General features: G+C 39.6%; 1 protein-coding gene across 1 annotated transcript in view; it reads right to left on the reverse strand.

Annotated features, from left to right (window-relative positions):
- Positions 1-263: 263 nt before the first annotated feature.
- The window catches only part of LOC125693481 (WASH complex subunit 2-like), a 31,067-nt gene continuing 15,713 nt past the window's right edge, over positions 264-15,617 (reverse strand). The window contains exons 20-31 of the mRNA XM_048945502.1: positions 15,440-15,603; positions 14,902-15,004; positions 13,829-14,011; positions 12,664-12,831; positions 10,543-10,671; positions 10,252-10,347; positions 8,526-8,645; positions 6,811-6,873; positions 5,931-6,143; positions 5,017-5,613; positions 4,243-4,417; positions 264-754 (exon numbers count right to left, since the gene is read on the reverse strand). Coding sequence (XP_048801459.1) covers positions 618-754; positions 4,243-4,417; positions 5,017-5,613; positions 5,931-6,143; positions 6,811-6,873; positions 8,526-8,645; positions 10,252-10,347; positions 10,543-10,671; positions 12,664-12,831; positions 13,829-14,011; positions 14,902-15,004; positions 15,440-15,603 — 2,148 coding nt within the window. The 3' untranslated portion in view covers positions 264-617. The remainder of the gene's footprint in view (positions 755-4,242; positions 4,418-5,016; positions 5,614-5,930; positions 6,144-6,810; positions 6,874-8,525; positions 8,646-10,251; positions 10,348-10,542; positions 10,672-12,663; positions 12,832-13,828; positions 14,012-14,901; positions 15,005-15,439; positions 15,604-15,617) is intronic.

The raw sequence follows: 15,617 nt of genomic DNA on the forward strand, positions 1-15,617 counted from the left end.
TTTTTACAGATTGCATTAGCTGCCAACATGAAATAACCAGTCTCCCTCTGCTTTCAATCCCTGCACTCAGATTTAAGTGCAGGATTACATAAGAGGAGCTGTACCCGATAACAGAACCCAGTCTGGCACTAGTATTAGCTCGAGATTGACAACTTATCCAGAGAAAGCATGGCAGTGATTTTGATTATCTTCTAGTCGTGATACAGATACCCTTCACAAGTGGCAAAAATAAAAAAAAAAAAAAAGCAAGACATACAAACATATCTCATTTAACAGACTCAGTTTACTATTTAACAATATCAAGGATTCTCTCCATAGATCTGTTCAATAAAACAAACTATACTTTGTATAATAGATAACTTCATTGAAGGTATTGCACAGGCTATATTCATCTGGCCACCATGGAAAAAAATAGCAGGAGGTTACTGTCCTCTTTAAATGTATCATTAAGCGCAATTATATCCAGCACAAGAGCATACTAACCATTTAAAATGGGTAATCTGTCATTTAAATATCCACAGCCATCTCATTTCAGGTCTACTGGATTAGGGAATCCAGAGTGTTAGTACTGGACAGGGCGCAGGAAAAGCCTCCTCTCTGCAACACACTCCTGCTGGCTACTGGCCTCCAAAGGCATTCAGTGGGTCATCAAACGTGTTCAGTGCCTTGCTTTCAGATTTCACTTCCGAGGCTGCCTGGGAAGATCTGCTTTTGGGAGTGGGTATCTTGATCTGGCTGCCAGAGAATATATCATCTAGATATGGGAAAAGAAAAGAAAAAAAAGAAAGATAGCTTTAATAGGAATTGACTGCTAAACAGAAGTATTATTGTACAGAAAATCCCCAGCACACCACAGCGACTGCCAAGGACATTCTGTTATAAACAAATGCTTTTCTGCTGCAATTCTACTTGGATTTGTTAAGGACATACGTGGGAGCTGCTAGCTGCAAATCAAATCAAGAATAGGTTTTTTTCTCCATAAAGCTGAATAATACTTATATTTTATACCATATTCAAGCTCTCAAAAGCATTTGACAAGCATTAATAAGTTAAATGTCTGCAATAAATTTCATCTTGCAATTTCCAGAAGACAACCTCCAGCTTCTCTAGAACATTAGCATTCGAAGAACTTGAGAGAATCCGTGAATTGCTGAGATTGGTGCCAAAGAAAATCACAAGAGAAAAACCATACAACTTGCTAGTGATTGCTGTGCCATCTGCTAGCCATGCCAGAGAGTCTTTAACCTATAGCACAACAAAAACATAGCATACAGCACTGGAGAACAGGACACAGCTCAGATGCAGGAGGCAGACTGCTCTGATCACCTTCTTACTAAGTATTCAAAAAGTCTGTGTGCAGTCCTGAATCAAGACCTCCCAACTGCCTTCCTCAGTGTAAATATTTCTGTAACGAGTAAAAGTAAACAGGACTGTAACATGAAAAAATCTTCCATTCTATTAAGACAGTTATTTCCCAGAATAACAATAGGCAAGGGGAAATCCTCCAACACACGCACCATATAACAACAGCAGAGCCCACAAACTTTCAGCTCTTGCTGTGGCTCGTGCTTAGACCGTACTGATGGAAGAAGACAGCTCCTACTCTACAAGCACTGAAGTGTTGCCATGAGGTTCTCTGGAGACTGTGAAAATGATTTAATTTTTAATTTATTTTACAAGGCAGAGATACCTGGATTCCTTGTGATTCACAAGGCCCTTACATAGCTGGTTTTGAATCCCTACTTAGGAAATACACCCCATACAGAGGTTCTTGGTTATTTTCTGGTCTACAGTATGAAAATTAACATTCCAGACTTAAATATCTATCCTAACCTTGAGCAGTGGCCAAGCAAGAAGTGGCCTGTCACAAGATGCTTGCCTTTCTCTTCTTGCTTCTTCTTCCCCTTCAGCACATTTGTTACTGCGCTGATGATAAGGATTACACAGGAATAATCCAGGACAGCATCTCAGCACAACAGCAGTTTGAAAAAGCAGTGAAATAGAGTAATTCCCTACTGGCATTACTCCCTAGCAGAAAGCTGTCACATGGATTTGCTCATAGTCAGCTGTGAAATAGTGCGAGTGCTATCAGCAGTAGAGGTATCACTCACATTTTATAACAAGGCTTGTTAGAGAAAAGAGTTTTGGCCACAAATTGCAGCATTTGTCATTGCACAAGAAAGTTCACTTTTTCTCAATTCTAGATGGGCAGAGACAACATCAAGATGCTTGTGTCATCTACCATACAGTCACTGAAGAGGCGAGAAGAATAAAGACCTACCATAGAATTTTTCATAATACTGCCAGCACAAGCTTACCACAAATGTACTAAATAATGATACAAAACTGGTAGAACAAAGAAAGCAAGCTGCTTGTGGCCTCCACGCAGTTGAACTGCAGCCAGTTAAGTGCTTTATCTGCAGCAGAAAGGATCGCCTTCTGCTACCTTCAGCCTAGATAAAGTGTTACCATATTGCTGAATCCAAATCTTAACCTGCAGAACAGGGAAGAGTCAGTTCTACCGCTCTAAGGCCAGCAGAACATCTTCACCATCAGCTATCTCCCCTGCACTCCAGCTGGTGTCCATAACTCTGGGCACTAAGAAGCTGCATACTTGTGGCTGCACTGAAAACAAAGCTCCAGAGCAGGCAAGTCCAACTAATAGACTACACATGGCCCTAGACAGCTGATAAATGCAGCCCCACAAGATCATAAACTGTTAACATTATTAAGTGATTTTTAGTGATATTTTTCATGAGTCAGGCATGGCTCCAATGTTTTTACTGCCCTTATTTTTTGTTTCAATAAAAATATAAAAGTTTTGTTACTTGTGCACAGTACCTATGTCATATATTCTAATTATTATTATATATTTTATATGTGGCCCAAGACAATTCCTCTTCACTCAGTGCAGCCCAGGAAAGCCAAAAGGTTGGACAACATCCACGTTCTAGAGGAAAACCAAGTCTACCAGATACATGGGGTGGTAGATGCTCATACATATCAACATTAAATGGGACATCAGACAACAAGCTCTGGCATTAGAATGCATGTCAAAAATAGAGTGCAAAGGACAAGATTCGTCATGACTTATTTTTCAAGCTATTTTCAAATTGGTACTCTCCAATTGTTTTTTCAACACAAGGCTCTGGATTTGTATGCAGAAGTATTTAGAAGATGTAGTGGTTTGGGAAGTTCTTTCATTTGCTACAGGCTACATGGAAAACAGTAAACTATTAAAATATTTCTAAAGTAAACTTAGAATGAAATATTTCTCTTGATTCAGTATATATTTCATGAATCTTGCCTGCAAATGTGTAAACATATATATATTTTTTAATGTATCAATTGGGAATGCCTTGAAATCTCAACCTTTTTATTCTCTGGCAAGTTCTAATCCCTTTACTTTAGCCAGGTCACTCCATCAGGTCTGAGTGCTTAACAGAAGCACAAGCAAAACAGTGGTTAATTAGATTCATTTTGAATAGGTTGAACAGAATGAAGGCTGACAGGAATCAAATACAGAAGAGAAGGGACATTTCCTTGTTAGAGGAAAAGAATTACGTGAATCCCAAAGGAGACCTATAAACATGAAGAGTCTGAGAACAGATGCAGTTGGGAAATCAAATGACTTCTGGTATCTCCACTGACAGAACAAGAAAGGAGCATACTTTACATCATTTCAAGTTACTATATGCTGGTGTTTTTTTGTTGTTTGTTTGTTTTGTTTTTTTTTTTCAAAATATACAGAGTACCTTTTGCTTTCAGGTGTAGCATTTCCAAATTGCTCTGGGTATACACTGATGTAAACAAAATCCTAGGATCTTAAGAGCTCTAAGATAGTCAATGCAGCTGGGATAGGGAAAGATTTATTCACAGTGATTCATCTGAAAACAGGATACAAGCAGCTGTGCAAATTTAAACATGGAACTTATCTCTTAGAGCTGTAAGAGCATGAGATTATTCTCTTACTCCAGACAAGAAATGTTCTAATTCCCACAGATGAAGAGATCCCTACAGGGATTAAACTATTCCTCCTCTCAGGAGGGTTTTATACACTTTCTTACAGCTTTTAAATTCGTGCTGTTCCTACAGATCTAGGAAGTTCTCACACAAGGTTAAAATCTTGCATGTTCACAGACATCAGAACAGTTAATAGTTCAAGAAAGTGAAGGGTTCTAAAACATCTAAAACAAACACATTTGGAGACATGACATTAATAGCAAGACATTAGACACTTACCCATATCATCATCAAATATGGATTTTTGTTCCACCTTTTTCTTGGTCTTCTTTTCTCTTGGTTTTACAGTGAGATCCGCAAAGATATCAATGTTATCATCAAAGAGGTTACTCTCTGTCATTTTCTCTTTTGCTTTGCTCATTGGCTTAATTGCCTCAGTAGCAAATATATCATCCTTGGAGCAAAGTACAGAGAGATTATCAATACACAACACACTTCAAGAGAATAATCATTACCTGTACACAGCTGCTAGGGCATTTAGAAGACTGACAGCCTCAGGCTTCCCAAACCTGAGAAATTTGGGTTTCTCCCAAATTCTCTTCTCCCCTACTGGATGTGGCTTAGTGAGGGATTGTGCACAGGTCAAATACAGTGTCACTTCCTTCAGAATGCCAACCTTTCTCCTTTTTTGAATGATCTATCTGAGCTACTGTGCACTGAACAAGTAGCAGAAAAGAACCAAATACTTCATTCATCTAAAAAAGGTAATAACCATGGGTATGTCATCACAGCACATTCACTGCCCAATCTGCTCTGATAAGGCTTCACCTTCTAATCCACACTTACTAATAAACAGATGAACCCTGAAAGTAAGGGTTTCTGTTGCCCAGTAGCAGAGTACAATTGACACTTCATTAACTGTTCTGCACAATCCCCTTCCTACTCAGCCTGTGTTTAAGTAGAAGTATTTGCATATAAGGCTCTGGGGGGGTCAAAAAGGCCAAGGTATCAGGCTTCCCTTCCCAACTCCTTTCAGCAAGCCTCAGCCATTACCTCAAAAATATCTTGTGCAGCAGAATCAACAGCTTGCTGAACAGCAGATTTCAATTCCTCCTTCCCAGTTTTCTGACTGGGGAAAAGAGAATCTTCCTCCTCCTCCAAAAAAGACATAGGGCTGTTTTTTGATGAAGACTTTTGCTGTACAGACTGGAAAAGAGCACTGCTGTCCTGATTACCCAGAACAGAGAGTTCAGGCTTTTTCTCCATACCCTTGATGGGTTCGTTGGCCACACTTCCTGGCATTTCCTCCCTCAATTTTGATTGTGTAGCTGTTCTGGTTGTTGAGCGGCTTGCAAAAAGGTCTTCTGATTCAAACAGATCATCTCCTTGGTCTGTGGATTCTGGAGGAAGTTTGTTAGTCAGAACGCTGCCATGAGCTGGTAGTGATGAGCCAGAGAGAAAACCATTTTCTTTAGATTCCACTTCAGTAACAAGCTCCTTTACGTTCCCTATTGTTGATCTCTGTTTTGGTACTGAGAACGGTGGTTCTTTAGCACTGTACACCTCTTCACTGTCACCAGACTCTTGGGCAGCTAGCCGGCGGGCCATTCTGCTTGGAGGCCTGCGTTTTCCTGTAACCTTGATTCTGGTCTGTAGGAAAAGAATAAAAACAGAGAGGGTTATATTGAAGGGAGAAGGAAATAACCCTACACTTTATGGAAGACAGATTAGGACCCATGCTTTGTTCTAACACTTTTTTCATAGCACTGTAAATTAACATTTTACTCATTTCATATCAGCACACTGAAATTAACTTCAAGTTTTGCTGAAGTTACTTAAACCAGAGCTATAAGCAGCGACCAGTACATTTAAGCAAGCATTCAGTTGTGAAACCTGAGCAAAGAAAGATGAGAAGATGCTGATTTAGCTTTAATTCCCTTTTCTCTCATCTTAAATACCAAGGTTACCTTATTGGCGCTGTGCAAAGTATCCGCTTGCATAGGCTGATCAAAGCTTACACCTAATTCTTCATTGTTTACTGCAGCAGGGAAGGTTTCACTGCTCTGTACGTCATTGGGCTCATGCAGTGGAGTGTCCAAAATGGGGAAGGGGGACTTTACACTGGAGATCTTAGGCACTGCACCAGGAAGTAAGGCTGCAGGGTTAATAGCTAAATTAGCCTACAAAACAAAACAAAAAACACATACACACACACAAAGATAGCATGTTAATACTGCTCCAGAGAAGCAGCAAGAACTAGCACATTTAGGCATTCAAGTTCTACTCCTAGAAGTGCCTGGCCTCTCTCATCTCAACTCACTTCTAGATCTCCCATGTTCTCTGTCTCACTAAACCTTTGACTACTCTTATACAGTGTAATAGCACTGAACTTCAAGAACACCTCGGTTACAGTACCTCGCACAAAAAAACTATGTAGCCCAGTATCCTGTCTGAGGACAAGACTGGTTCTGACTTTGGAGTGAAACAGTTATATAGACAGTTATTAGATTTTTCATATCAAGAGAAGGAAATAACCGAAACTCAAAACCCCTAAGAGTATCCAAGCATACTTAAAATATTGCTGAGAATTGCAGGCCAAAAAGCCCACCCTCTGCCCCCAGAGTTAAATAGCATTGCCCATAGTCAGGTCTGAAAAGTAAAGGGGGAAATAATGTTAAACATGCAATACAGAAAAATTAACAATAGAGGACATGTCATCTGAAAAAAATAAAAATGCAAAAGTAAGGTAGGGAAGTAAAAAGATTTTGCTTCAGGGAGAGCCATCAGTGAGGCAAGGAAGATATTTTTTATTTTTTTTGAAAGCCAGAATGCCAGTAAAATAATTACTTGTAACTTTCCAATCCGAGATGAGGGTTCTTTGGTTTTAATGGGTACGGGACCTGTAGATTTCTGCACAAAATTACACTGAATTAAACAACAGGCGGAGAATATCAACATCTTCAACCAGACTATAGCCTGAATTTCAAAACATCTGTAGAAAGGAACCATCTCACTGCTTATCAGCTTCTTCTTGAGATACCTTGTTTTCAACACATATTCTAAAACCAGAGCTAGTCGTTTGACTTTTAAATCCTGTTCCTCATGTCATAGCCCCATCTTTGTTACAATTCCACCCCTTTCTATCAATATTATATTTTACCATCATAATTCTACAACTTCCTCCTTTCTCCAGGTCACACACAACACAAGTCAAATCCAGTCGTGACAGCCACCCTACCTCCTTGCTTATTCACTCCCCTAAGATCCTATGGTCATGCTGTCTTGTCATAATTACATATATGCATAAGTATATAAATTATACATATACAATTACATAAAAAATGTATAATTATGCACACATACGATGTATAAGTGTTATAATTGACTTTTCTCTTTGTCACTTGCTGTATTAGGGCCATAGACCTTAATGAAACCCACACTGGAGTCTAGAGTGTTCCAAAATTGCAAAGCTTTCAAGAAGGAAGCTTTCCTCTACAGAAAGCAGGCCACCCGTACCAAAAATATGACCAGCAAGCTCAATGAGCAAGAAAGCTGTGTCACCTGAAGACTTTAGTCAGTTCTGGGACTCAGGGATAAACCAAATCAATAAAAGGTTTCCATCCGAGGCTTGCTTTCCACAAGTCTCTGATCTGCAATGGTTTTATGAGCTGGGCTGTGCTGCCATTGGTGCGGCTGGGCAGTCTTTGAGCATTTGGACACTGTACTGGGGGCCTTGATAGCATGACAGAAGAATCCTGCTGTCTGCAGTAATCTACCACTTAAATGCACATGGGAATTGGCTGAACCTCACACAGGTGAAGATCATTCCAGTATTTCAGCAGCTACAAAAGGATGAAGTCAAATGTGATCCTCTACATCGAGGAGTACTTTACCAGAAGGGAAGATAAGCTAACTACTAGTCCTACAGACTTATCATGTGCTCCTCAGCCCAGAAGGCAAAAAACAACCTCCTATCAACCCATATTCTCAAGCACCCCACAAATGAAAAGCTCATCTCTTACAGCTGAAAATCAAACAAGCAGCTCTGATGAGACAAGCCACAATTCAGATACAGACTCCCCATCTGTGAGGGGAGTCCTTGGTCCTGCAAGATCAGGAGTCTTGTTTGCTCACCATGAAACTTTCATGAAGAGTCTTAGCAGCCACAGATTTGTTCTGTGTGCTATGATCTCTTGATCATGATCTCATGATCATGAGAAAGCCCACCTATACTTTAAAGACCACAGTAACTCCAGCAGATACTGGCATTTCAAAGAATGAGCAAGTGATCAAATCACACCAAACTGCACCTGAAGTTCTTCACTTGCACTTGGCCCTCATAAGCACACTGGCAGTGAATAAAACATTAGCAATAGCATTTAAACTTTTTGCTATTAACAGTGCACCTTCTGATAAGCAGAGACAAGTATGGCCACATATTACTGCATTTCTGCAGCTTTGCAGCCAATGAATCCAGGCATTAGTTTTGATCTTTACAGGAGACCTATTTAAAACATCTTTTCCTGTGCATGCAGTCCAAGACACAAGCTTTCAGTACTTGCCTCTGTAGTTACTGTCTTCAGAGCTTCATGTTGTTTGGCACTTAAAGCATTTTCTAGAAGATTACAATTCTCCGAGGAAGGGACAGGACTGGTCTTAATTGTTTTCTTCTCTGCTATTTTCTGAAAGCATTAAGAGCACAAATCAACATGAATTGGAAAAAAACAAGATCTGCAGAGCAAGAAAACAACCAAAGTTTTTCAAGATCTGAATTCCATTTCCAAAGAAAACTGCCCACATCTTTTAGGCCTGCAATGCATTCTAGGCATTACTTTCTGGTCATCAATGATAAGGGCCTTTCACTCCTTCACACTTATAACCTTTGTTGTCTGTGGCGATGGAAAATAAGGTGAGTTTGGATAAGATTCCAAAAGCATACATATTTCTCATATACAGAATAGCAGGGAAAATAAAAGCATAAACTAGCTAAGGAACACTACTGTCTTCAGAGTTTCAAGCAAGCAACCTTCGTGAGTAGCTGAGAGCACTGACTAGAGACAGTCCCTCCCACACTCCTCATATAAACAGTTTCCAGGAAATATTGCCACTTTTCTGGCCTAGCTTCCAGCTATTGGCCTGAAAATAGACTAACGTTAGAGCTGGCTTCAATTTAGTTAAGCTCCATAGGTTGCTCCAAAAGTAATGCCTCCTATTTGTTTCCATGGAAACCACAACAGTTGAAGACCATACGAACGCTATTTGATAGAGCAAACTGTCAGCTAAAATACTACTTTGCAACACAGCCACCATTATTTTTTGCAAGCTATGAACAAGAGAGCCTTCATGCTGTGCTCGTAAAAATCCGCACCAGCAGAGGTGACCCACAGTCAGTATTTGCATTGCTGAAGCACACCACCACTGCCTCGCTCGGCTCACACCCACTGTTTGGTCTCCATAAACATTCAGCAAGCGTCAGTGAATGTTAATGGGTGCAGTTCCAAAGGAGAAATTCAACTGTACACCTTATTTCAGACACTATTTCATCAGACTGCCCCTCTGCTGACATTTGTTGACTAGCAACAAGAGGTAACAGAATACTGGGGGGAAGGTTCAACCTCCATTGCCATACCACCAACACCCCCTGCTGATTTGTAGGCCAACATAATAAAATATGATGCATTACTTTTGTATCAGTCCTTGTACATTTAGAGCAGAAGTTCAGAATGCATGTTAGGACTTGGAACTCAAACCACCCATTATGTAGCCCAGTTCATTATGGCAGCTTCTCACCCTCTAATAACAATCCAGTGATTTTATTAACACATTCATTACCTTAAATTAAACCAATCTACAGACTTAAATGACATAAAGGGCTTCAGGGCTACTAGTCCCACAAGCCATACTGAGCCTAAAGAACCTCACTGCAGAGAGGTAGGCTAAAGTTTCAACATCTCCAAGGTATCACTACCTATTAAACCAGCCAGACCCTGAATAATACACAAGCAACTTTACTATTCTGATTTCTGCTCAAGTGTGTTCTCTAACATTTAAGTCCATCCCAATGGTACCAATGGAGGAAAAAAATATAGTTCTCAAATCTCAGCCCTTGGAGGTCTGCTGCATCTGTTTGTTCCATATGTCTTCAGAGTTACAAGAGCCATTTCTATTCTCTCAAAAAGACTTTAAAGTGATTTCATGTCCTGTCAGAACACATGTGGAAAAACTCCCTTCTATGCACTTATTTCCATGGTCTTCTTCAGAAGCCATTTATAATAGAGGATCACATACCGGAGGGTTTGTTTTAGCAGTACTGAAGAGATCATCCTCATCATCATCCCCAAAAAGACTTCCTCCAGATGATGGTTTCAGAATACGATTTGTAGACTGAAGAGAAAAAGGATAAAAAAGAATGTCACAGATCAAAAGCACATCTTCTACCCACAGTGCCTTGACTTTAGCACTTGGCTATTCCTAGAGATCAGGGACTTTTAAGTTGTGCTCAACTGTAACACACTAGAAGGCTACACACTTCAAAGACTGCTTTTAAACAGCAGGTTCAGAGGAGGGATTTGGACTCACCATTGACGTCTTGGGACTGGCAAAGAGGTCAACATCCGGATCATTGTCCTTCTGAAGTTTGTGACTAAAAAGCAGCTCTTCATCTTGAAACACACCAGTGCTTTTGGGACGAATGCTCTTCTCAGAAGGCTGAAAGGAGAAAGGTTCAGACATTAAAAAAAAGAATCTTACTTACAGAGGACACTGCTTCAGTGGTGTACTTGCCAAGCAGATAAGGCAGGTTACAAATGACCTGAGGCTGTGCTACAGCCCTGGCAACAACAAAAACACAGCTTGAACTACCATAGCATGTTCGTAGTTTGCAAAACCTACAATGCAAATGCTTGTATTATCAGTTCATTTTGATTAGAAGACAGTAAATAAAATGTACTTCCAGGTCTGCCAATTTGAAAGGCAACTTTTATTATTTACTTGTTATGCTTCCCTATGAGGAAGAAAAAAAGACCTTCAGTATGGTATTATGAGTATACAGCAAATGTTTATATTTTAGGAAGAAACTTTCATGCTTAGAATTATACATATAGATGAGGGTGCATGGCAGAAGTGAGAAGAAAATCTGGCTAGTTATCTTCCTGAACTACCTAAAAAAAAAAAAAAAAAAAAAGCCAACAAAAAAAAAATGAAGCTCTTTAAAGCTGTTATTGTTGACAGAGTGCTCATCCTCCTCCCTTTAAAGCAAAAGCACCCCCATAGTGAAGAACAGAACTTTTGCCTTTGGCAAACACATGTATTTCCAACTCAGCTGCTGAGTGGCAGGGAAGGTCAATATCAAACATTCTCTCATCTGCCCTCCACAATCTGGCACACCAGATTGCATCTGCTTTCTAATGCTAGCTTCCAGGACACCATTACACCATTTTTTGGTCCACCCTTACTATATATATTTTTTTTAATACTACCTTTATGCATCTTCATTCACTTGCTTTATCTTTATGCCAAATGCTGGGTCAAATTTTTGGAGCACTAGAACAGCTGTGTATACACAAATGCACAAAGACCTGATGTACACCTAGTTTTTTGCTACACTAAGCACTCAAAATAGTAACACTTTCCCTGTCAAGAAGATCAGGTTCCTAAACTAATTATTGTAATTTTTTCATGATTACGCATTTCAGCACTGTAACCACTCCACTACTGCTATATTCTGCTTGCTTCCTAGGAAAGCTTTAAAAGGGCTTAGATTTTCCCAGCTGCCACCCCATACTTCCCCCACTCCAAAAAGAAAACAAAAACACATGTTCATAACAGGTAAGTGTTCAACTAATTCTGAGGCAGCAATAAACAGGGAATTTTGTCCAAGAGTCATTTGTTTCATTCAACTCCAGGGACTCACAAATAGAGTGTGTATAGTCTTTGGTGCTGAAAATTTATTTTACAATGTTATAAGATGACAAAAACTTGTGGTATGCTCTAGTATACACTCTGTACTTTTAGATATGATTTCAAGTTTACTGAACACATTTTGGTATAGTTGCATCAAGTAGAAATATGAACATTGCCATAAATTCAAGGATATCACTGCTGAAGATTCAAAGCCCACATCTTAATGCAATATATCAGGAAAGCCAGACAGCAAGAATATGGCAACTAGAGGCTTTTTTTTTTTAAAAAAAAGTGAACACATGCTTGGAAAACAGAATTAAGCATAGCTTCAGCTAGAGTCATCTTAGAACTAAGTCTGCTGGTTTATGCAGAGCAAGCAGATTGTACCACTATTAAAAGAAGGATAAAGTACGAGGCTTCATACTCCAAATCCCTCTACTTTCTAATACCTCCAACCTTGAGTAATTAAAGAATCAGTTCTTTAGAATAGACATCAAGTAACTGTATCAAGAAAAAATATTTTCAGATTTTTTTTAAAGTAGCATATGACAAAATGTTTCCGAGTCAGCGGGATGGAAAAAAATCACAGAGGGATTCAGGATTATGGGTAAGTGTAGGAATTATTTCTCATCCAAGAATTAGGAAATTGAGAAATTGAGAAAAATTACCTAGCATGAATCGGAGAAAGGAGGTGTGAAAACAAACAAATAAAACCCTTCTAGAAAACTAGCCTAGAACAGGACTAGTTTAGAGGTAAAAGTATTATTTCCCAGTATTCAAGAACTTCCCTAGACTCACCACATCATTGCCTTTGTGTGCATTTTTAATGCCATCATCTTCCAGTTTCTCCTCTTCCTCCTCATCGAACAAGCTTAACACTTTCCTAGCTTGGACACTGGCATCTTTCTCCAGAGCTGGTGGTGATGCTGCAAACAGATCTGGCTCCAAAGATGATGTGGCAAAAGGCTCCACCAAAATAAATGAATAAATAAATAAATAAACACACACACACAGCTGTTACTTAGTTTGAGTCTGCCCCAGACCCACTAAGCTTTGGTCAGAGTTGTGCAATCTGGTATCACAGCAGACAATTAAGTTCAATTCAATTACACTAAGCAGACGGAATAGCAACATGCAGATTATCAAGATACATTTCAATAGATTAAGAAAACATTTTATAACTCTGAAATGAATGTAGTCACCTTCCTGTACTCTACACTCTACAACCTGATGCTGTTAATCAGATTTCTGAATATTGTTTCCTTCCCATCTATGTGTCAGGTTATATCTTGTTCCACAACTCTGCATTCTGTTGTTTTGACATTATCTGCAGGGTATCTAATTCATGGCATTTGGGATTCTTCATATGGGCAGCACCACCTGAACACTGAGAGTGCTCAGGAAGGTTTAAAGCACTGTAACAATATACTGGAAGCCATCAGCTGCCAATTCCCCAACAGTCTTTCAGAAGGAGAATGCCCAGGAGTTAAGTTCTGTTGAAGCTTCTTCAACAATGCACTCAAAGCTCTTTCTGTAAACTACTGCACATGAGAAATTCACAATCCTATTCAGCCTCAACTCTATAACTACCAACACTGACTACAATTCATCAGACAACATGCTCAAACAGGAAAATTACTGAGCTTTACAAAGCATACCCATTAGTATTAGCTTACTGTTTTTTCAAAAGGAGAGCACTGCACACATGAAAAAAAATTGCCCCACTCAGTCTAGAGTAGAAAAACAACTCAAAACACAAAACTTTGGCAAACACTAGCTGGGAAATGAATTTAAATGCCATTTAATCAGTTTGGTAATGTTTGACCAATAAGTGATTTTGCTAAAAGTTGAGTTATTCTCTCCCAAGTAAAAGCAGAGGCAATCAAAAAACTAACTCTGTCCCCATTACATTTTTATACTGAATCTTTGCCATGCTTCAGGTTAATATAAGAAAATCTCTTACTTTTTCCTTTGTCACCTGTCTTCCGACATCTGTTCCTCTAGGCACGGGAACTGCTTCAGGCTCTTCTGAAGACCACAGTGTATCTTGTGCCTGGTTAGACTTTGCAATATGTGGTCGATCATTCTTTTCCTCTTTTTCCTCTTCATTAAACAAGGACTGTGTTTGTGCTGGCTTTATTTTCTCCTGCAAAATTACGAGAATCATTGACACAGAATTGCTTGGTATATTAGAAGAACGTGCTGCCGAGAGACAGCAGACCCTCAGTTTGCTATCCAGGAGTCCACATGGACACTGGCAATGTGCTTGAGGTTGCTTTCTTTTCTTGCATTCTGATTTCTAGTATGATAGGCTCTTAAGACTGAAAAAAGAGCGCCAAGAAGCAGTTGCAAACTTAAAGCAGATGCTGTAGGAATCCTGTTCAATTACTGCAGTGGCTTCTAAGATCACCAACAGCCAGACTTCAGAAGCTTGCCTGCTTCTTTTTCCACCCCCAAAATCTGCACTTAACCTACCTGGAAAAAGGTAAGGCCACGAAGTATGTTTCTGGCAACTCTCTTCTTGGCAACCAGAAAGGCAAGACTGGGGAGTAACGTCATACGTGCAACAAGTCTGCTGCATTAAACTTCTTACGTTCAGCTCCAAAGCGCAACCAGACAGGAGCACATTGTAGGTTGAGCTCAAAAGACAGGATAGCATGAGAGTGCTCCACTGAAGGCCAGCCAGCTAGAGCTGAGATACCACACAAATGAAATTCCAGTTTCACAGTCAGCAGTAAACTGTCTGTTCTTCTTAGTGGTACTTTATGGTTTGAGAGATCTTAAAACATCCCCAGAAAGGGCTTTCAGCATAAACCAAACAAGTTTAGTGATGATTATTATGATGATAATTTTGAAATCTCTTTTAGCCTGATAGTAATATGCCTAGCCTGTAAGAATTCTGTCTGATTCCATTCCAAGTTTGCTAGAACTACTATTGTCTAAAACAAGTTGGGCTTACATTACCTAACAGGAAGGATAACTTATGTGAACACTGTACAAGTATTCTGCATTATTTTTAAAAGAAAGGGAAGATACCACTGAAGAAGCTGAAGGAAGCGTTGATTGGGAACTGAAGAGTGATTCTCCAGTAACAGCATCATCTTCAAACAGCAGTGATATCCTCTGTGGTTTTCTTTGGCTGCAGCGAGGAAAAGAATGAAAGTGGAAGATCAATGCAAAAGTTTCAAGGCCCATGTTCTGCATTTCTTTAGGAAGCATAACCTCATCCATAATATGCGATCCTAAATAAAGGAATTGGGTTCCTCACCACCCAAACAATTCTACCATCATCCTCTCTCATCTGCATACCTTTCTACAGAACTGAAGATAAAAGAGGTCAGAAAAGGTATTAGAAGCAGAGAAATGAAGAACCCAGTTTGGTGGAGGAATACAATCCTTCACAGACCAAAAAAAAAGACAAAAAAGCCTAGCCAAGTCCAACAAATCCCGCTCACACATCTCTACTTCATCCTCAGCAGCATTAAGAAGAGACAACACTTACAGTGAGTCTGCCTCTTCATGTTTTTAGGACAGAACTGGACTGCTCTGAAGATTCCCCCAAAAGTATTTTCACCTTTCTTTAGTGATTGCAAATAAATCCTCCTCATCATCTTCCTCGAATAGGCTCGTCTTCTTCACAGCTTTAGCCTGACTGATGGTACTAGATGATTTTGCAGAGTCCTCTTTTCGGTTATCTTCTGAAGGAAGCTTAAGTGGCTTGGAGACATTCCAGTGTTCCTTAAAAACAAGGA

Source organism: Lagopus muta, chromosome 5 (genome assembly GCF_023343835.1).
Source record: "Lagopus muta isolate bLagMut1 chromosome 5, bLagMut1 primary, whole genome shotgun sequence".
NCBI lineage: Eukaryota > Metazoa > Chordata > Aves > Galliformes > Phasianidae > Lagopus > Lagopus muta.